Source organism: Epinephelus fuscoguttatus, linkage group LG2, assembly GCF_011397635.1.
Source record: "Epinephelus fuscoguttatus linkage group LG2, E.fuscoguttatus.final_Chr_v1".
Classification (NCBI taxonomy): Eukaryota; Metazoa; Chordata; class Actinopteri; order Perciformes; family Serranidae; genus Epinephelus; species Epinephelus fuscoguttatus.
The window spans coordinates 21064484-21087702 of NC_064753.1; the positions used below are offsets into that span (position 1 = coordinate 21064484).

General features: G+C 40.9%; 1 protein-coding gene across 1 annotated transcript in view; it reads left to right on the top strand.

The window, feature by feature from the left end:
- Nucleotides 1-23219, top strand: part of ush2a (Usher syndrome 2A (autosomal recessive, mild)) — a 286437-nt gene that overhangs the window by 41834 nt on the left and 221384 nt on the right. The window contains exons 9-15 of the mRNA XM_049604025.1: nt 54-243; nt 2408-2622; nt 5198-5419; nt 8972-9065; nt 18549-18744; nt 19317-19447; nt 19598-19805. Of these exons, the coding sequence (XP_049459982.1) occupies nt 54-243; nt 2408-2622; nt 5198-5419; nt 8972-9065; nt 18549-18744; nt 19317-19447; nt 19598-19805 (1256 nt within the window). The remainder of the gene's footprint in view (nt 1-53; nt 244-2407; nt 2623-5197; nt 5420-8971; nt 9066-18548; nt 18745-19316; nt 19448-19597; nt 19806-23219) is intronic.

A 23219-nucleotide genomic window follows, 5' to 3' on the forward strand; every position in this document is an offset into this window, starting at 1 on the left:
CCTCTATTGAACACTTACATTGTATTGTAAACTTAAAATTTCATTGTTACCAGATACTGCATTCCCAACGGTGTTGAGGACACCACCAATGACAGAGTCTTAAGACTCAACCTTAATGCCCATCCACTCAGTTATATCAATGATCGGGACATGGGCACCACATGGCTCTCTAAGATCATGACTACAGAGGAACTGGATGAAGGAGTCACCATTACTGTGGACTTAGTGAATGGACAATACCAGGTAATACATCTAATCATACACATGCACCTATAAGCACGTACACACATTAATCCATAATAATGATAGACAGGCAGGTAGCTGGTCTTTAGGTTCTAGGTCTTAAATTTCAGTTTAAATGACTGTTCCATAATTTTTTTTACCACTTTTCAGTACAGTAGTGGTTGAAAAGATGTCTAAGATTCTTGTAGTATCACTTTTTCTGTTGGGTTGATATGTGGTCACTGAACTGACTTAGTTACCTGAATTTATCATTAAATCAGTCCACCACCTTGTGATGTCAGTTTAAAGATGAAATCACAAAAAGCAAACAGTGTTGTTGCACTATCCATGTTAACATTTGCAAATGGATCCCCAAGCTGGTCAACCAAGAGACAGAAAAGAAGTTCAGCTACCAGTACTTGTACAGGCAGTTTTGCATCACAGCATCCTCAGTTCTCACCCTTATTTTTGACTCTTAGCAAGTGTATGTTCATAAACACATAGTATTTCATCTGTATATCCAGACCTTTGTCTGGGTTGTCTGTGTTTACTGTCCATGTTTACTGGAAACCGAGAGTAGAAGGCTGAATCCTAAAACAGTGCTTTTGTGACATGGCCTTATTCTTTTGACACATGCAGCTCCTTTGGCTGCCTGAGTTGGTAAGGCCAAAAAGGTCATGAATTGCCAACACAACCCATTTGTACTCTGTGGATAAGGGTACTATTATCCTGAAAGTGCCATCGGCTGGTAGAGTGGACGAGTAAAGATACTATCCTGTAGTTGTCAGGCCTTGGCTTTGATCTTAGTAATCAACAAAGTATATTCTGTTGACATGTGTTTGAACAATGTTGAACACCAGTTTCACACACCAATCCTGTGTGTTATGCAGAATGAGTCAGTGCCCATTTGACGCCACTGACTCATTCAGGCTGCTTGTATAGCTTTCACCATGTACATGTCACTACAAAACAGAATTATTTCCAGTCACTTTAAATATACTGTGAAACAAAACTGTTTATTTTAAGTGGTCACAGCAATATTTACTTTCAGTATTGATATGGGGATACATGCAAAGTGTCTAGTCTTTATTTGGTCTGATTATTAGATATATATGCAATTATGTGAAAATACATGTGAGGTCGTATGTAGCAGAGTTTAAAGTTTAGAGGGCACAATGGAATTACAGTATTGTTGTGATAATAATTCATTTCGACATTTTTATGTCAACACTTGACAGCAAATGTGGGTTATTCGAGCTCATTGTGTTGTTTAAATGGTGTGTCAGCCTCCTTACCTGCTCATTCATCTTTAGCTACTTTGGGCTGGACAGTCAACTACAGTCTATAACTGTGGAGCGTACAATTGAAATGCTACAATACAAACCTGTACTGTATCTATCTGCTTCGACCTGTATGTGCACTGGACAGTAGTTTCATCCTCTTTCTAAGCACTGCAGTGAGACACAGATGGGGGGGCAGAGGGAGAGAGATGTATTGCTGGATTTGGGCGTTGTCAACACTGGGGCTGTCAAAAGACTCGTCCCTTTTCTCTCTGAAGTGTGTATGTGAGTGTGGGCAGGATTTTGGGAGCTGTCCTGACGTGGTAGCTCAACTCAAGTCCCCAGATAAAAGACACTTTCTGAAGTTCGGGATGTGTGTGTGTGTGTGTGTGTGTGTGTGTGTGTGTGTGTGTGTGTGTGTGTGTGTGTGTGTGTGTGAGTTTGCGCAGTAGTGGTGGCTTAATGTGCTCCCTGCTGTGTAACCCAGTGTCCCAGCCCACACTGTAGAGGGGCAGATAACACTTAACACACATACCCACACCTACACACAGACACGCACATGGTTTAAGGGGAAACCACTTGTGTCTGTGTGTTATGCGACGGCTGTCTGTTTTTAGTGGAAACCCTGAATTATAATTTTAGCTCATTAAAATGTGATTTGTATCAATGCACAGTAACTGACCAATATGTTTTTAATGTTTTGTCTACACCACTACAAATTAGTATCATATCTATATATATCACCATGGAGGTGAACAGATGTGTTTGACACCATCAACAAAAACTGAACAACACAATGGTAACATTTATCACATGTCTGTCATTTTGTATTGTACATTGAACAGGTGTATCTGTATTGCAAATCTGGTTCTGTTCATGCTAACCTTTACCCCTCTCTCCTCTAGATATTCTACGTTATAGTACAGTTTGGCGGGCTCTTGCCTGAGTCAGTCCTGTTCCAAAGACGGAGGCTTGACTTCACAGAGCTTGATAATGGCACCACCACAGAACAGCCCTGGTTAAACTGGCAATATATGGCCAGAAACTGCAGTGTGTTTGAAATGCAGAACAACGGGCCTTTATTGAGACCGGACTCAGTCAACTGTCTGCAGCTGCCCAGGTAGGTACCGCATGTGAATGAGTGAGTGGGCGTAAAATATAGTCAGTTTTATTGACCTAACTGAAAAAAGATTCTAAAAAAAAAATTGTATGCTGATTTTTTTAGTTTACAGTATACATAATTTGAACCACAAAACTTTACACTTTAATACAAGGTGAAGTCTTGGTTGTGGTGTGAAAAGTTCCTCTTGCCGCTTAGAGTTCCAGACCCGTTAAAAATGCTTCAGATACTGAAAAACTACATATAACTGCCAAGCTTGAAGGGATGGTTTGGATTTGTATGAGGTCTGCCACTGCCTCGACCGGTTGGTTTTAGGGTTGCAAATTGTAAGCACTTTCCTTAATCGAGTATTGGTAAAATGAATGATCAATTAATCGATTAATTGTGATTTAAAACATACATGTAAACTTTGCTTATACCAAACAATACCAAATACATTTTTTCCTTAGTCAAAGATCACGGCAATATATTGGATATATTGTGACAGGATTGCATAGCCTATGGATTGATCGATTAAATTTCCAGTTTGATCAAATTCTTAACAACAGATTAATCAATCGTTGATTAATCAATATCACCCTAGTTAGTTTGTTTTTGTGGTTTTTTTTAAAGGTTAATACGGATTTATCAAAGTCACACAATAACACAACTTAACTAACTGGTAAAGGCTGCCGTAGAACATCAACTCCTGTGTTCTGCTAGCTAAAATTACTGCTTTTGTTAATGTATGTTAATGATTTTAAAAAGAGCATAGATAGCAGCTTCCTGACCCTGGGATGGCATGGTAAAGCAGCAAAAATATTTTCCATACAGCCTACAATGAAACTTTTTATTGATGGGACTTTTTTTAGGTGTCTATAATATGTTTTGCCGCCGCCCCCTGTCCACTTCCATGAAAGTCCTCCTGTCTGCTTCTTCAAACTGGGTGCGTGACGACCAACATCCACTATGGGCAATACACTGACTATGGACCTCAGATGAACCCACCTAAAAAAAATCCTAACTGTCACTTTAAAATAGGTTCATGAAACGTCAGTATTTTTGACTAGATAACAACTGGACAATATCACATTATCCTTTTTTTAAGGGTTTTTTTGGGGGGGCATTTTTGCCTTTAATTGACAGGACAGCTGAGCGTGAAGAGGGGAGAGAGAGAGGGGGTGATATGCGGCAAAGGGCCACAGGCTGGAGGCTGTAGCAGCCTTGTACATGGGGTGCCTGCTCTATCCACTAAGCCACCGACGCCCCTATCATATTTTCCTTTGATAGTATCAATATTTCTTTGGGAATCAGGGAGGACAAATGTGTTTAGTGACTAGCAGGATACTCAGCACTGTTTTAAAATAAGCTCTCGTCATTTACTGTGTCATCAGTCAGATGAAGATAAAGACATCGCTGGCCACAATTTGATCAACCTATTTGACACTGCCATAAGTCATCTATATAAAAATAAACTGAAAATAAACTCCATAAGCAGTCTGTTCTTGCTGTATGCTGTTGGGTGGCCATGGCCTCGTAAAGGCAGAGGAGATTGCACAGAAATTACTGGCAAGACTAAATAAAGACGTATGTGAACACATTCAAATACATATAAATGCACATTTATGCATGCACACATCTGTGTGTTAGTGTGTTCAAAAGAAATCAACATATACTCATTACACACATATACGGTTAACACACACACACACACACACACACACACACACACACACACACACACACACTGGTGCTCTCACAGTGACAGGGTTTATAAAGCTAACCACCTACAGTGCTGCCTTGGCACATGACCGGTAACAGACTCTCGATTGGCACCAGATAGAGCACTGGCCTTGGAACATAGTCTGAACATACACACACAGTCTCACACACTCAATCTTGGCATAGCTGCTTGTATCAAGGCCTTGGTTGGCACTAGATAGAACAGGTATGAATAGATCACAGATTATGTAGTCATTGCTTATTTTTCACTTGACTGACAGATGATATCACATACAACCTTCCCTGGCACTGTAACACGTATTAGTTAAATTGGCATGAGAGCAATTGAACCTCACACTGGCAACATAATAACACACTCTGTGACATTAGTGGTTGATAATTATATCAAAAACAGCACTGTCTTTGATCTTGCAAGATTTATGTTTTTTTTTATCTCTCAAGATTTATTTAATCCCGCAAGAGACACTGGCTCCTCTGAGGCTTCGGGAGTGTCTGGCAAGATAAATTCAAGCACGCCTCAGTCATTTTAGGTGTTTTCATACCAGTCAATTACGGAACTGCTCCAGGAGTGCTGTTGTGTGATCATATAAGTACCCTTATATGCATAAATAGATATTGCATCAATTGCAGTATTTTTCCACAGTTTAACTTTATACAAGATTCCAAGTAGTCATTCTTTCAAGTCTTATCAGCCTTGATGCAGGGTTTCTTAAAATCCCTATCGTTACGAGAGCCAGTCCACTCTCATAACTCTCAATACCGATCCCTTAGATTTGTGTTGTGTTTTTAAAGAGATTTGACCTAGACACACACATGCACACGGTAGGTTTGATGTGTGTTTCCTATGTTCCAGCGATGTGCCCTTCTCAGGAGGTAACGTCATATTCAGCCTGCTAACCCCAGAGCCAAACCTGAGGCCAGGCTATAATGACTTCTACAACACTCCTGCCCTGCAGAAGATGGCACACGCCACCCAGGTCAGGATCCACCTGAGGGGACAGTCCCACACCAGAGCAGCCGGGGTGAACCAGCGACACAGATACTATGCTATCAATGAGATCACCATCAGTGGCAGGTGAGGACTTACAAATACAAGTAACTCGTGTTTCTGAAAGTTGTTGATGGTGACAGATTATTTTACCTGGACATATAAATCTGTGGTGTGTCTTTAAGAACTTGAATTGCACACTGAGAGGTAGAAATTAGTTCTCATACCTCAAATTAGGTATGTCAGTGGTTAACAGGTAATAGGTTAACAGTCAAGTATATTTTTTGCCGGTTATGCATGTCACTTTATAGATTAATTTAGCCACTTTTCAGTTTACTGCACTGCATGCAACCCAGATCTGGTGGGAGACAGACGGCAGGCTAACTGTGTTAACATGCTTAAACATAGTGCCTACTGCCCTCCCTAGGTTGGGTGAAAGCTAGCTAGTGCAGATTTCACCACCTTTGAAGGATAGCGCTTTGAATTGCATGCTAAAGCATACGCTGAGTGAATGGAGCACCAGACTCAAAGGGAAGGCCTCATATACTTAATGTCATTTGGTGTTTCATAGTCTATTTTAATCTGTTAGGTACTGGTTAATGGATGTAGGGCTACTGAAAGCAAAATTAAGTGAAACTGACATTCGTACCTCAAATATAGCTAAATATAGCTTTTACATCTTGAAATAGGTTTTATTCAGTATTTATAACCTGATATTCTGGCATGATTAAATGTCTTTACATATTTCTACAATTACAGTTTCACCAATTAATGTAGAGGAACAACCATATGTAGCATAACTCCAATTTGTTAGTTAACAGTCAGTTCTGTCACTTGTCAAAATTTTACTGAAGTGGCATAATTGGTAGAAAGAAACACTTGAAGATCTCTCCAGAGTTGATTTGTTGAAATGTGATAGCACAGTTCGGCATCTAGAAAAATATTTTGACACAGACTGTTGAGTATCAGCAGAGCTTTCTGAGAGTAATTGTGAACACATCTCTTCATTAGACTGACAGAGTGACTGTTTTTTATGACTGTGGTAATTATAGGATTATGCAGGAGGCAATCATCTCTAACTCTTTCTCTCACTCCCCCTCCCTCTAAGCTGTTTTAATTAGTAGCTTGTTACAGTGAAGTAGGAGAAACAGAGATTTAGAGCTGCTGAAATCTCATCTGTGCATTCTTCATCCCTCCCCGTCTCCCCTCTCTCTTTCATTCTTCTTCTTCCATCTCTCTGTCTCTTCTCTCTTCATTCTTTATAAAGCATGTAAATAGGCATGTTGGCGAGAGAGAGAGAGAGAGAGCACTCATAACCTGAGTATGTGTCTTTGTTTATGTCTGCACTTGTGAGCATTGTTTGTCCTACATATTAGAACAAAGTCCCTTTTCCATTACATGACTTAATGGTATTATAGCACAGAAGTGACTTTTTTTATGCAACTGTCTGTTAAATATTACAATGTAAGCATTTTTTTTTGATAGTTAAGGCTCAGATCTTTTTTTATGATAACAGTACATACTGCTTAGTGACAAATCTTAAACATATTGCTGGCATTTCTTTACTGAACTTCTTGTTACTTATTGCACATATAAACAGCAATTGGATGGTTAGATAGATATTGTACCTAATGTAAGTGTAAACAGGGTGCTAAATGATAAAAAGTTTTTCTTCTGTAAAAGAATGGATTGGGAACTATACTTTTGGCCAAGAGACACCCTTCTCCTTACTGCCATACTTCTGTACTGACAAAGTTTGAGGTCTTGTTTGTGGTGCCCTTTTCGTTTTTTGGTTATATGTGGTGGCTATCACAGCTAATGTGCTGTTGTTTATATATATTTAAGGCTTTTTCTTACAGTTTTTCTTACATAGTAAAAATGTCTTTCTTTCTTTGCAAAATGCAAATTCAGTTTCTATTTTTACATAATTTTACCAGATTAATTCAATAAGTATGTGAGGTGGATAAATTCTTCTTTTTTTTTGGTTAGCCTTGGTTAATTAAAGTCATTTCTAGATCTGAAAGGCAATAAAGCTAACAGCCAAAATCCATGGGGCACAGATGCAACACGTTACAAAGGCAGGGCGGAGCAGGGTTTTTTACCTGCTGCATAGAATCCATCTTTGTAGCCTGTGGTTGCTGCAGCGTCACTGTGTGTGTATTGAGTTTTGCTGTATGATGTGATAATGCAGTTGGTTATGGAGAGTTTGAAACGTGTAGGCTTGCTGTATTAATTAACAGCATTATTTTAACAACAGGGTGCCTTGATTGATTTATTTTAATATGAAATGTAAAAACACACAATGTTGCTTTGCTGCATCGTGTAGCCCCGATACAATGAGCTATTCATTTTAATCATTTTTAAACAGATTGTCCTTGGTTTTACACAGTTTGAAGTAGTTTGTACTTGTTGGAAGGCCATTGAGCCATGCGCTGAGAAAAAAATGGACCAGCCACCTAAAAAGAGAAGAGCTGTGCGATGCCCACACGGGCCAGCGCAGCTTCCATGGTCAGTGTAGCAGCTTCAGTTGAGTACAATGAACACGCTCTGCTTTAGGCATATTGCAGCAGACATGTTGCACTGCATCTATGTCCCCTGTATTTCGGCCATAAGACTTGTAGGCTACCACAAATTAGAAATATTGCACAAAAAGACTTAATTTGATTAGAAATAGAGAAAATCTTTACTACTTACATGCTTCAGATTTAATTTAATCCAGTAGGCTTGTAACTGAAAGTGATATGAAGTGGTGAAAGGATACACAGAGGGAAGAATGAAAGGGAGAAAGCAACTGAATATCTGAATGAATAATTAAATGACTTTTCCAAAGCGTTTAAGCGTGTGTGTGTGTGTGTGTGTGTGTGTGTGTGTGTGTGTGTGTGTGTGCGTGTGCGCGTGTGCGCACACATGTGTACCTATTCAACAGAGGACCTCAGCATTGTTATGCATTCACCTTCAGTGGACTGGCGAGGCAACAGGGGACATTTTGGAGGTCCACTTTGGTCATGCTTTAAATCATGTGAAAATCAAGTCAGAGACCCTCTGGTGATTTTTTTCCCCACATTCCTCCATAGTTTGAATTACTTTCACCCCCAGGCAGGCTTTCAGACTATATGCTACAGGCTACATATTGAAGATACCTGTCTCCTCGCACTTAGTTTTTATTATCTTTTTGCATAAAATACAAAGTTTCAACACAGTGTTCAAATGAAGGACTACAGTACCTAGAAGGCAGGAAAAAGGGGGTCAGCAGTAAGATTGCTTCTTTTCGTTTACATTAATCACCACAGTCCACTGTTGGTAATGTAGGAATGTGTGTGTGCGTGAGAGAGACAGGGCTGTCTGCTACCTGTTATGTTGCTCTGATAATTCTCAGGATGGCATTTATAAATGTTGAATAGGAACATCCTAATGGCACTACTGCTGCTCCGTGGACGAGAGATGGAGGAGGAGGTGGCTACAGAAACTCTGAAGGAGGGGGAGCTTTTTTCATGTTTGCTGCTCACCTTTTCGTTTGATTTGTTTTTGTTTTCTATTGTTATCAGAAATGTGACATTTTAATTATAAAATTTGTACAGTGCAGTTTGTGGTCCTCCCAGTATGTTTATTTTTCTCTTCTTCTCTCTGTCACCTGGCCAGATGTGAGTGTCACGGCCATGCAGACCACTGTGATACCAGTGTGACTCCCTACCGCTGTCTGTGTCTGCCTGAGAGCCACACAGAGGGAAACAATGTAAGTAACAAATGTTGTCCCAAAAACCTGTTTATAATGTTAACCCCATCTGTGTGTGTGGCAGTGGACCTCACACACCCTGGGCCTGTGTTTTATATGTTTTATCATATGTGTTGTGACGGTAATATTTAAACTATTTAAACACAAATGTATTACACAGGTTCACTTTCTCTGGGGATTTTTATTCCTAATTACCAATAGCAGTATTAGACCCAGATATTTACTTACCTTATTTCAAGTTAAAGCATATAAACACAGACACACACACACATATACACACACACACACTGAGCGCAGAGGAGTTCCCCTGGGGAGAATCTCCTCATGGTCTTCATTAAGCAGTTTACTTTTTGACAACATAAAGAGGACTTCTCTAATAAATTACAAACACACACGCAGCACGTTTATTCGGACCCCCTACTCTTCATTTATTTTTTCCTTTTTGTCTAGTTTTATTCTGAGAAACTGATGAAGCGACAGCTATCAATGTGGTCAGGCCGCTAAGTGAGGCGATACAGAGTATGCTGTTAAAGTTGTAAATAACTAGGTCACTTCTCTAATCTAAAACTCTAATCTAGTCTAATAGTCTTGAGTTTCTTTTACATTGGCTGACTTTGTGGCAGGAAGGAAAGATCCATTTAAATTTGATGTGACTGTAACTGTGCTGTCTGAATGCTAGCTGTGAAATTAGTTGTGGATTGTTTTTGTGTTCACAAAATGGTACAACTGTAGAGGAAAAAAGGCCATTTATTCGTGTTTGATGTCTGTGTAAATAAGTGGAATTCGGAACAACCAGCTCCCAGTGCATAATGGTTTACAGTTCCCCCCCAGTGAAATCAAAAGTATGATCCTATAGCAAGTGTTCTGCAGGATGTGTGCTTACAATTTGAGTTCAGTCTTAGTTTGATGTTGACACCACCTCAGGACCAGGCCTTTGCTCGCAACAAAGCTAATACAAGCTGCCAGGTAATAGTAAGCATCACCCTAACAAAGCCTCTAGTCGGTCAGCAGTGAAAAGTTCAGTATGACTGCTCCACCTCACTGTAGCACAGGACAGCCTGCATTATTCACCACTTATATATCATTCATACACCCGTGTCTGTGTATTAGTGTGTGTGTGTGTGTGTGTGTGTGTGTGTGTGTGTGTGTGTGTGTGTGTTTTAGACAGAGGCGACAAAGGACATCAGTGGAGAAGTACAGCTGTCAACCAGCAGCTGTTCAGTCTCTTGTCTTGCATACTCTCAAACTCAAATAACAAACATCCTCCTACGCACACCATTGCATTTAATAGTTTTTGTCTTATATGAACTCCAGACTAAAATAAAAGTTATCATAGAGGCCGCTTTTTACACACACACACACACACACACACACACACACACACACACACACACACACACACACACAAATAACTGAGCATTGTCAAATTTATGCCATCTTCTAGACTAATGCACAAAGAATCTCCCTGCTCCTTTCTTCATTTCTCTCTCACCCTCTCTGTTTCTCTTTTCATACACCACTTTTCCTCTTTCCTCTCTCTAGGTCCCTGTCCCACCTCCATCCTCTTCCTTTTGTGGATCTCTCTCTCTCTCTCTCATACTCTGTCTTTCTCTCCCGGGTCTCAGTTTAAATAATGTCTCAAATCGACTAGAACAATGACATTCCCTCAGCATGCATCTCTAATCAGCTCTCTTTCTCTCTCTGTTTGTCTTTCGCTTCATTTCACTCAGCCGTTTTCTCTACCCCCTCTCACTCTTTATTGCCTCGCTTTCTAAGTATTTAATTCATTCCTGTTTGACTCTGTTTCTCATGTTTAATCCCTCTCGTTCCTCTATTTTTCTTACTGTCTCATGTCTTTCCGTCCTCCCGATCTGTTTCTTCTCCTTTCACCTGTATGTACACTGCAGCCTTTTGTGTTAGAGATGCAACAGAAATAAGCAATATGGATAAATTTGTGTGTGTGGTTTTATGTAAATTAATCTCTACACGAGCTATGCTTTTGTGAGAGACAGTGTGTAAAGGAGTGTGTGCAATATGTGTGTGAATCCTTTTTGTGTGTCCATGCGCACGCGTGTGTGCCCGTGTGCACTTTTCTCCCAAACCTGTCCATGTCATCTCTCTGAGTGAATATTCAGGACCTTTCTTCTGTCTCTGTAATATTGGAGCATAAAAGGCTGTGGGGAATATTAGCGTTTAATATTGCATGTGTTCTGTTGACTTGGATCGGCCTAGCACCATGACGGATGTTGTACTAATCTGCAGAATTTCCACAGTGACATTAAAGTGACAGAAATGCTCAGACATGTGTCAAGATGATCAACGGGGGCCTTGGAAGACACACACTTAAACTCTCCCCCTCACACACTTAAACACACATGCACACAAGTGCACACGCACTCTCCCACTTTCTCACTCTTTCTTTTGATTCTTTTTTATGTGCACTCTGTGTCAGAGTTGATCTCTCATTCTGTCACTCTGTCTCTGTACGTCTCTCCACAGCTGATGGATTCAGTCATGTCTGAAAGCTATATCATATATTGTATTGTACAGCACGTCACGCGCTCTATTTTCTGTTGCACAATGTCGTTGTCATTTGATGGGTCAGAAGAGCATTTTTGGGGGATTCAATGTTGTTCATAATGATTTGCTTGTGTGCTTGACATCATTTAACAAATTGTGTGAAAATTAGAGTGTGTGTGCATGTGCTTGTGTAGGTTATCTTGAGTATTTTTGTTTGGTGTGTATTAATTCTAAAGGGCACAGTTTGTGTGTGTTTTCTTTGTGTATCCATCTTTGTGTGTGTTTGTGTGTGTGCGTGTGTGTGTGTGAGTGTGAGAGAGAGAGATATTGATGGCTCGTGACGTTAAGTAGCGTTGTCCAGGATCTCTGTTGCTAAAGTCTGCCTCAGCAGCAGATTTTCACCTATGCTGGGGTTAACAGGGTTAAATCCAGATACACATAACATGGGCGTGTGCACACAAACCCGCTCACACACACAGAAACACACACACACTCACACACACACGCCAGTGGCACGACCTTTCCAGTGAGAGCGTGAAATTGGTCATGGCATTTAGGATAAGATGAGTTGCCCCAGCAGATTAACACACACAAGTACACACACACACACACACACACACACACGCACACACACAGATGCTTGTGACAGGCCATCTGAATGTCCACATATCCATTAGAGTAGGCTCCTCACTCAGCAGGTTTTGTCCAAACATTCAGAGTGAAAATAAGATGTTATCCTTTTCTGTGCAACATGGCGCACACACACACACACACACACACACACACACACACACACACACACACATTTATGATTTTTATGCATTGAATCAGACTTGCAAAGAAATATTTGGTAAAATGTTTACAATGAATAGAACTTGTGATTTACTTTTGACTGAAATCTAGTCTAAAGTTTTATTTAGAAATGAAGTAGAGCATAAAGAAAAAAACATGTCTGTAGCTCTCACTTGTTTTAATCTGTTGCATTACAATTTGTCACAACATGGTCGGGTGTTTGTAATGTTTAAAGAGTTAAGAGTCAGACTGTCGATTAAGCACTGACAGAGGTGTCATGTCGTCAGCAGAACAAACTGAATAACTCAGTATTTAATGTTCTTCTTAGCTACATTATAATGTTACAGAGGACTGGCCATTTGCAGAAAGATAAAAGCAGTAGAATGAACACCATGTACTCTCAATCTATAGTATGTACTGTCCTTTTTTGCTGCTGCTACTGTGAGCAGATGATGGAGCACCATCAAAACCTTTTGTATGAAGAAGAGAATGAACGTGTGCAGTTTTCTTTTAACTCCCAAACACCAGTCCCTCGACTAATTAGCAGGCTGGGAGAGAGGGAAGGTAACGCAATGTTGAATGAAAAGAAAAGAGAAGGAGGAAAAAATCCGCTCCCTTTCATTTGGTATGGTAATATTTCCTGCTCACATACTCACCGTGGCTATGAGAACAAGCAGTTGGGGGACGGTAGAGACAGGGGGAAGCGAGTGAGGAAGGGGAGAGGAGGGAAGCCCGGAGAGATGTACAGAGTGATTTGTTTTTCAGAAAGAGAGGAGATAGAAGAGGAAGGAAGGGTGGGAAGAACGAGGAGGCACAGAGGTAGAGAAGACGAAAGAGGAATGAAAAGGGAAGGGAGATATGGGAGAGGAGAAACTCACTACATCTCGCTCTTCAACTCATCCCCAGCGGGTGAGTTGAAGAGTGAGATGTAGTGAGAGCTTTCTGTTCGAAGTGCAGAAAGAAAAGTACCTTTGATATGTGAAACGTTTTGGGGCACAGAGCCGCAGATAGATGTACAGTCAACCACAAAGACAGATGGGCAGAAGGGGAAAAGCAGCACGGACAAACAGGGAGGCGGGAAGTTACTGACATTAGACAGATTTGAAGCCAAACAGTACGACAGAGAGACGAGCAGGAGACAGACGAAACAAACGGAAACATGCAAACATCCCAGCACTCCTGTGGAATTACATGTCCCAAGGCACACTCTCCTGTGTGTGTGTGTGTGTGTGTGTGTGTGTGTAGATTTTATACACTTGTTTCTTTTTGTCTTTTTGTCCCATGTGTTTGTGTGTTGGTATGTGTGTGTGTACATCATGTCTCCAGAGAATCTCCTGCTGCTTCATTAGATCCTGTTAATAATCGCCCAACAGGGAACAGCGCTCTGGAGACACACATACACACACACACACACACACACACACACACACACACACACACACACACACACACAAATCTGACAGATATGCAAACCTTTTAGATCTTGTTCATTTTGTGGTGGAGATGTGTTTTTGTCTTCTTAAATATTCTTTGTAAATGAGCAGACTGTCGCCTTTTCCCTGCTGTTTTCAAGATTTTCTTTGTTAATTTAACCATCTTTGGCCACTGCGGCAATCAAATTTAGAGATGCCATCAAATTAGAAGAGTGGGACAGCTAAGAATCAGAAAACGAGGAATACATTTTATAACAAATACCAAAAATATATTGGATATATATGGATCGAACCAAATTCTTTCAAACATCTTATTTGTTTTACAAACTTTGGACATTGCTAAAATCCAAACCAATACATAACCTTAAATATACTCTGTGGAGTTTTTGAGCACCAGTTGTGTTGTTGAGTTTGGTCATTTTCTGGGTTTGCTGGTCCAGTCCAATGTACAAGCTTAAACAGGTTTGATTTAAAGCAAAATGTCAGAACTAAAATTTGTTATTATGACTAACTGTAATAAGCATTATGACACCAGATTACCATATTATGTTTGTTCATTAAAGCTGCCAGCGTCTGACAGACTATTAGCCGAGCACAATAACATGAAAGCTGTAAGATTTCAGTAGAGTTGGTAAGGGAAAGAGCAGCACATATTGTGTGTGTTCACTTGAAAATTCATGTGTTTTTTTTTTTTGGGGAGAAGATGAGACATGGCAGGGTTAGTCTGTTAACTGTGCCAACAGGGCAACATTTTGAATTTGAAGCCAGTGAAAGAGGTGCCCTAAGTGGATGTGAGCAAAGCGGTGCGCCATTTTGAGCTGAACTTTTGATGCTCTATTTGTATTCATTCCTGTGTCACTTTGGAAGTGCTGGAATGGACGAGGAATGGCTCACTCATGAAGTTGAAATGAGGAATTACCTGTATGATACCTTTTTACGGTATGTCACTGCAAAAACCAGTATAAGGTGGCAGCTGGCTAGAGTGAGATCGCCAGGGTTTACCTCTACCGTCTGATTTCGGGCTCAAAGCTGATATCTATGTGGTTTGTTTTCATGATGTAACAGAGATGCATAATTAACAGATTCAATGTGCAAAGAGAGCTCCAATGTTACACAATGGGATGTGATAGTTGGACGCGTGTTGCGTGTTGTTAGGACAAGGTGTCATGCTTGATTCGGTAGTAGCTGCTTCGTCCAGTCCAACACCTAGTAGTAAAATTGGTTTATCAGTCCAATCTGGTGCTTAGCCTAAAAATCGAACCACTCTGAAAATGTTTACAACAGTCCAACCTTACTATGGAACAGTGTTTAATGTGTGGGTCTGCACTTTATTGGTATTGTGCATGCACAAAATGATGCACATGCACACGGGTGGTGTGATACACATTCCTGCTGCTGGCAAAGCAAGGCAATGAAGAAGCTTGCAGATGTTTTACAGTGACTGAAATATACTCAAAAATTTGTTTCACCCCAAAGATACACAAAATGCATCAAGCATAACTCCACAGGGCACCTTTAAAAGCAAAATAATTAAATGGTTGCATACCATTTTGTGTGTTTGTATATGTTTCATCTTGAGCCATGTGTGGTGTTGCAGCTACACATGGGGCCTTTTGTTGTCTTCACATAGTAACGTTAATTTTATTTTTGATCTCTCTCTTGCTTTGTCTTCCTCATTCTCCATCCCATATCTCTCGCTCACACACTTGTGGATTGTTTTCTCTGTCTGTTTCTTGTCTTTCTGTCCCTCTAGTCTTAATCTTTAAAACACAAAGGGATTCTTTTCCTCATTTCTGCTCACATCAGTTTCCTGCATTTTTCCCTACCTCCTCCCCTTTTTCTCTCGTACACAAAATAGGAGCCTTTTCCCCCTATTTCCATCTTCACTCTCCCCCTCCCCCTCTCTTCCCTTCGCCTTCCCCCCTCCTCTGTGTGTCATACATAATGGGCCCAGTGCAGGTCTGCATGTGTCACACATGGGAGGAACTCCTGTGTTTTTTAATACATTTTTAATCCCGCCATTTGATGCCCCCCTTGTCCACCATAATTTGTACTGACTGCTGAACAAAATCAAAGGGCTTGTACTTGCTGCTTCTCGCCTCTGCTGCTCTCTGCTACAGAAAAATGCATTTTTTATGTCACTTTTTTTCCCCTCCTCCCCTACACACACCTTGGTATGTTTATTTTGACTTGAAAGTGGGCCTGTGTGAGAGCCCTGGCTGTTGCAAGTCACTCCTCATTAGCGGTCTGATTTCCCTACGCTGTCTGTGTGAGTTTGTGTGTGCGCGCGTGTGTGTCTGTGTGTGTGAACGTACTGGCTTTTTATTATATAGCAGACAATACCTCTGTGTTTTCTATTCAGTTATGTGTATTATTCTTCTCTCTCTTTAGATTTAGATTCACACGGGCCACTGATTTTTCTGCCTTTATATTTGCCGCTCTGTCTTTCTGTGTCTGTCTTTCTTAACGTGGCTATCTCATTCTCTTTCTTTGTTCTATAAAAGCAAGCATGTACTTGTCATGGGACCGTTTTTCAATGCACACAGAATTATTTGTAGCAATTGTAGATTAATGACATTTTTTATATGCCTTTGCTTAAAGGGATACTTTACCTTTAAGATAAGATAAGATAAGATACACCTTTATTGATCCCACAATTGAGAAATTCCAGTGTTACAGCAGTCAAGGGGAAAGAGTCAGATTAAAGATTTCAAAATTTAAAAACGTAAAACAAACTAGGCATGCAAAAAGAGTACAAAAAAATACAAGAAACAGCAATAAATAATAATAATAATAATAATGAGCAGTGAATAAAAAGTGAGCAATGGATTAAAGTGAACATATTTAGTGCAAAGTGAATATTGTATGTGCGAATAAACAACAACAACATGGGGGACAGTTATGCTTATTATGGTGTCCATAATGTGTCCTAACCCCCTAACCCCCTAACCTTAACCCTAAGCCCCTAACCAGCTTTGTATCATAACAGTGTGGGTAGTATGTGAACTGTGGTAAACTTCCCTCCATCTAACCAGTGCCCAGATCTCTGTGCTCATCTCTCAGCTCAAATACGTCATCCAGTGAATTTCTATTGGCTTTGTGTCTGTTGCTGGAACTACAGATTGTACTTCCACATTTCCATATGACTGCCACCATGGACACAAAGAGTCTAGAAGCGGATTGAGAAGGAGAGAGAGACCCGCCGTCATTCTTTCAAATTCAGACCAAACTCCGATCAAAACGACAACTAAAAACACTGAAACTAGGCAGTGCTGATCAAATACAAGCCAAAACGCTGCATTGCCTTTTTTTTTTTAACCTAAACTGTCCTCAGAAACAGATTATAGTGCACTGTTTTGCTAAAATACAACAATTTGTGACAGGCAGGGCTGCCCCTCCCTAAACGCAGAACACGCGCTGTGCGTAGGGCCTCATCTTCCATGGAGGGCCACATTTTGCGCGAGGGGACACATTTGCGCATATGCGCAATGGATGCGCACATGCGCTACCGTGAGGCGTGCGTAAAATCAGCTCGAGGAAGGAGAGAACAGACCTGACCGCCCATGCGTTGCTGCAGTGATTGACAGCACTCCACATCTGAACAATCAGAGGGGTGCGCTGGCAGGCACTTGCAGAGCTGCAGCAGGTGAAGAGTTGTCCACATGTCGTCCAAAAGAGCCTCAAGAGTGTGTGCGGGGTTGGGAGGGAGGGCGGGCTCCGCGGAGGGGGAGACCCGAGCCTCGGGGTTATGTGCGGGGCCGGGAAGTCGGATGCTCCCAGAGAGGGGAGAGGGAGAAATATAGCTAAATAAGATGAAAATAGAAAAGAATGTCTCTGTATTTTATTTCTGTTTTCAGTGTTTAATTAAGGTGGGAGAGGCGGAGGGTTGAGGGAGATCAGATGCCTCCAGAGAGGGGAGAGGAAGAAATATAACAAAATAAGATTAAATAGGAAAAACCTGTCTCCCTCTTTTATTTTATTTTCAGTGTTTAATCAAGGGTGGGGGATTGAGGTGGTGGAAGTTACTTTCTTGTGATGAGTAATTGATGGCTATTTGTGACTCATATTTGTTTATTTATTTATTTCAGTTTGAAGTTATTTTTATTTAATATTTATTTATTTATTTTAATTTTTTATTTTATTTGACTCATACAGCCAAACTACTGTATCTACAGTACATTTGTTATTGCCAGTAAAGGTTGTCAAGTTAAATGGCAAGTTGTTGTACGGTCATTTTGTATCTATGATACATTTGGGATGGGGGCCTCCAAATAAAATTTCGCTTAGGGCCCCATTTTGGTCAGGGGCAGCCCTGGTGACAGGAAGCAGGTACCATACTGTTTCCTGTATTGTGAAAACAGAGGCTGAAAATGCTGAGATCAAACAGTAAAACTAAGCCGTGCTGATCAAAGATGGACCAAGATTCTTTTACTGTGCTGCCTATCTCTTACCTCAGATGTTTTAAGACCCATATTTTAGTTTACCATTTAACTGTAATTTGAGATTGTTACCAGCAGGCTGCCATATTGTTTCCTGAATCAAAACGGACATGGTCCCATTACATCACCCACCAGAGGCAGCATTTATTGGTCGGTTGCGGTGCAGTGCACATTACATTGAAGCTCTGTCTCTGAGATATGATTAACAGTTATGGCATCATATCCAAACAGTGTGGTAGAGTATAGTATAAAAACAGAAATGTATGTCTGTATTAATGTACAGTATGTGTTTTCAACAGTGCCATCGTTGTGTGCCCCTCTACAATGACAAGCCATTCAGGTCAGGTGACCAACTCCAGCCTATGAACTGCCGGCCTTGTCAGTGTCACGGACACGCCCTCTCCTGTCATTATGAAGTCGGAGCTGATGACCAGCCAGATGAGCACTATCGAGGAGGAGGAGGCGTCTGTGACAACTGCACTCACAACACCACAGGTAGAGTGTTTTATGTAATAATTACAATTACCTTTTTACCTGTTGGATGTTGTTAGCATTCCACAACTTTCCCAGTCTTTTGCTACCACTGTCTCAACTTTTTTGAAACATGTTGCCAGCATCAAATTCCAGATAAGTGAATATTTTACAAAAACAATCAAATTTACCAATTTGAACATGAAATATCTTGTTATTGTGCTGTATTTAATTAACTACAGGTCAAAAAGATTTGCAAGTCTTTGCATTCTGCTTTTATTTATGTTTTACACATCATCTCAACGTAAGGTAGTAGTTTTTTCACATTTTATAAGAATGCAATTTTATTAAAAAAAAAAAAAAAAAAGTTTTACGGTTCTTGATCAACCATAATGTTAAAGCACTTTGAAACAATTACAGACCAGATGTCATAAGCCTTCAAGTGGTACCTAACTGTCATTAAAGTATGTTGGACTGGAAAATGTTGAAAGGATGAAACCTGGACTTTGACATGAACATTTCTCTTGATCCTGAGTGGTTCCTACCTATTCCTTTGACTTTCTTTCTCTTTCTCTCACCCTGTTTCTGTCTCTCAGGTAAGAACTGTGAGCTGTGTGTAAGTGGGTTTTTCAGGCTGGAGGAAGGTGATCCCACTTCAGTTGATTTGTGTCAGCCTTGCAACTGTAACACTGCTGGAACAGTCAACAACAGCATGGAGTGTGCACAGGTACACACCAACACAAACATCAGCTTGTTGATGACAGTGAAACCCTTACAGTTTTAATTTTGATGATTTCAGCATTTTCAAGTCAGTTTAAAACTGGTCTTTTTCTCTCCCCTTCTTGCCCCTCTCTTCGTCTCTGTCTCTCACCACCAGGTGGGAGGTCAGTGTACTTGTAAGGCTGCGGTAACAGGTCGACGGTGTGAAGAGTGTTTGCCTGGTTGGTATGGTCTTAAAGCCTCAAATCCAAATGGCTGCACCCGCTGTAACTGCAGTGACATTGGCATCATCAGCACCTCAACAGAAGGAGTTCCCAGTTGTCACCAGGACACTGGACTGTGCCAGTGTAAACCCCATGTCACAGGTAAACAGACAAACAGTTCACACAAGCACGCACATCCACACATAAAAAAAAACTAGGTGCTGAACAATAGATCATGCAAGAGATGAAAAAACAGAGTCCGCGCATTAGAATAGGCTCCCATGAATATTTACTTAAATTGAAGAAGAAAAAGAAAAAAAAAGAGACAGTTTTAAGCGTGAAAAGGAAAGAGGGGGGTTGACATGCAGCAAAGGGCCACAGGTTGGAATCGAACCTGCTGCCACTGCAGCCAGAACATTGCCCTGTGAACATCGGATGCCTGCTCTACCTGCTGAGCTACTGGGCACCAGAGAAACTTTTTGAGGACAATGTGACACACATGCAAGATCATGCCATCAGTGGCTCAGGCAGCCATAATCCTGTACACACTGCATGTACATTGTTTTGTTGATTTTGTACAGTTGGGGGTTCTGGATTAGCAGAACCAGTCTATCATCTCCCATTACTTTGCCAGTCACAGCAATGCTTGGTACATACATGGTGTGTGTGCCAGTGGTTGGGCGAGAAGAGGGAAGGGTGCAGGTCTGGCCTGCTGGAGATGTAATCACTTGGTTACGGACCAAATTATGGATGTTGCTACTGCAACATCATGCATTGGTTTCATTCAGCTGCCATGTTGAAGAGTTCGGCATTTCAGATGTCGCCTTCTTGTTTTTTCGAGCCAGAAGCGACCATGTTTGGCAAGAGGCTGGCACTGTGGAGGAGTAAGTGGATCTGACTGATAAGCAGAGAACACAATTGGCAGACAGCTTGTCGCTTAAAATGGATCGCCCATAATTGTGTAACTTCACGTCTTAATTAAATATACATTGATGAGTAATAAAAAAATATTAAAAAAAATAAAAATTCACCCTCTGTACAGTTTTCATTTCGGCATGTAAACATGGGGGTCTATGGGTGATTGACTGGCTTCTGGCGCCAGCCTCAAGTGGCCATTCAAGGAACTGCAGTTTTTTGGCACTTCCGTGTTGGCTTTATTTTTCAGTTGGTGCTTGATACAGAACCATGAATATATGGATCGCCGAGTCCAAAGTTATACAGGATACTGGAAATTGTTTTATTTTAAAGCTGTAGTGCGTAACTTCTGTCGCCTCCCAGCGGATAATGCGTTATTACAACTAATAAGCCGGTGGCACTTCCATGTACACAGAATAACACTTGCCTTTGTGGTAGGATCCACTTGTGAACCGTGTCTCGGCCGATTCTCCGCCATGTTGCTTTCTCCTTCTACCTGCGCTCTACCTCTCCGCTCTTCTTCCCCCTCCTTTCTTGTTGTGAGGAAGCATTTCCTGTGTGCCAGCGCGGGAATGTCGCCGGTCTACATGCATACTAAAAATGATATATATTGAAAAATACCGCAAGATGTTAGAGGAGCCGATTGGCTTAATCAGCATTGTGTCATCTCCTCTAGTAGTGGCTTGGGTGAAACAGACATTTACGGACCTGTAGAAGTTACGCACTATAGCTTTAAGCCCAGAAAACTAGTCCCAAACAAGTTCACTCATTCGCCCCCTAGTGGTTTATATAGATATATTTGTAATGTTTTATATATATATTATATATTTGTAATCATTACAGATGTGACTACCTTATTTTGACCATGTGTGAGAGTATAAATATTGTACAAGAATGAGTGTATGTATGTGTGGGTTTCTGTGTGAGGCTGGTTGTGCTGGCCTTCTGAGAGCTGTACTGATGATGGTGTAAACGCTGCCTGTTGACTGGTATTTGAAATGCATGTGGTATGCTAATCAGAGTTTTATGATGGTGTTGTATCAGTAATGTTATTGCAAAAAAACCAAAACGCGGGTGGGTGGTTCTTGTGCGTATTATGAAACAGAATGCCGTGCCATCACCCTTAATTCCACCCGTACAAGCCAGGCAACCTTACTTTGGGTGCGGATTCAATTAAGATAACGAAACGATAAAGTAATTTATGGGCAATATCAGCAACCTCTTCAGATCTTTGTATGTTACCACAACAGCTCTCAACTCCAAAATATTTGCTCCCTAAAATGGTTTCTCTTACAAAATGTCCCAAAGTACTCTGTTGATAACTTGTGCTTTTCAGTAGAACAGTTACTCTGCTTAATTGTCCAGTAATGGCATCTTAATTAATACATAGGCGCAGCTGCTCATTGGGGTGCACACACAAGCAGAAGTGGATATACTGGGTGTACACACACTGGCGAAAACGCACACACATCCATATCCCAAAGTGTTTTGCCAGCCAAAATAAACAGGCTTTTCTGCTGGGGGTGCTTCCAGCCGTTGTGCTTCTCTTTGTGATAAATGGTTTCACTCTCTCCCCTGTGTGTCTTTGAAGAGCAGGCTCGTATGAAATGCAAAACCGGCCAACGCTCCTCAACTCAACGCATCATGGTTATTGCTAAGCCTCGCTATCAAGGGCCCGCGGTCGTGCGTGTGAGTGTGGGCATGTGTACGTGAACTTGTAAATGTGTGTAAGAGTGTGTGTTTATGTTTTTGTATGTAAGAGGGAGAGTGTCTGGATGTGACCGTGTGGTCATGATGTACTTTTGTCTTTGCCTAACTGTATGTATTGTATGATTGTAGGAGTTTCTTGCGTGTTTCTGTGAATACTGCATGTCTATGTGTGTGTGTGTGTGTGTGTGTGTGTGTGTGTGTGAGAGTGTGTGTGCGTGTGTGTGTGTGCACATGCATGCTATCAAGGACTAAGCTGGTATTTAATTCTCTAATTCAATGCCAAGTTGATTAAAACAAACGGCTGCAGCCCCTTGTATTTTTCACACTCCTTCTTACAAGACCCACTTTCGTTCTTTTTTTTCCTGTCCTTGTTTGTTTGGTTGCTCCCACAGGTATTTTTCAGAAATGAGATTTGATTATGGCAATTTATTACCGCCAAGCTGATACTTTGAGTAGAGCAATGGCAGGCACGCTTCAGAAGGACGGAATTGAAATGTGTGCACGCAGACACAGATACACACATGCAGACACACACACGCACATTCATAACAAGGTGCCAGAGTGCAGTGTGTACATAATAGTGTTTGAAATGGTGATGCATGAGCCTGTTAACCAGCTGGCTACTGATAAAAGGGTTGGGCCATGTCCTGAAAACACACACACTCATATGCACGCATGCACGCGTGCACACCCCAGCACAAAATTACCTCCTTTCTGTCCTGATCTAATATCTTCTAACACGTTCTATTTTCTAATGTTCTCACTTTTCTTTCCTTTTTATTGTCTTGTGACTTTTTTTCTTCTCGTTTCTCTTCTCTAATCTTCTCAGTTGTTCCTGTCGTTGTGTTTGTTGGACCTCATGTTTGAATGTCACAAGACTAGCTACAAAAATAGGATTCACATATGCCAACTTGTTCAGCTCAATGTTTAAAATGTAAATAGAAATATAAT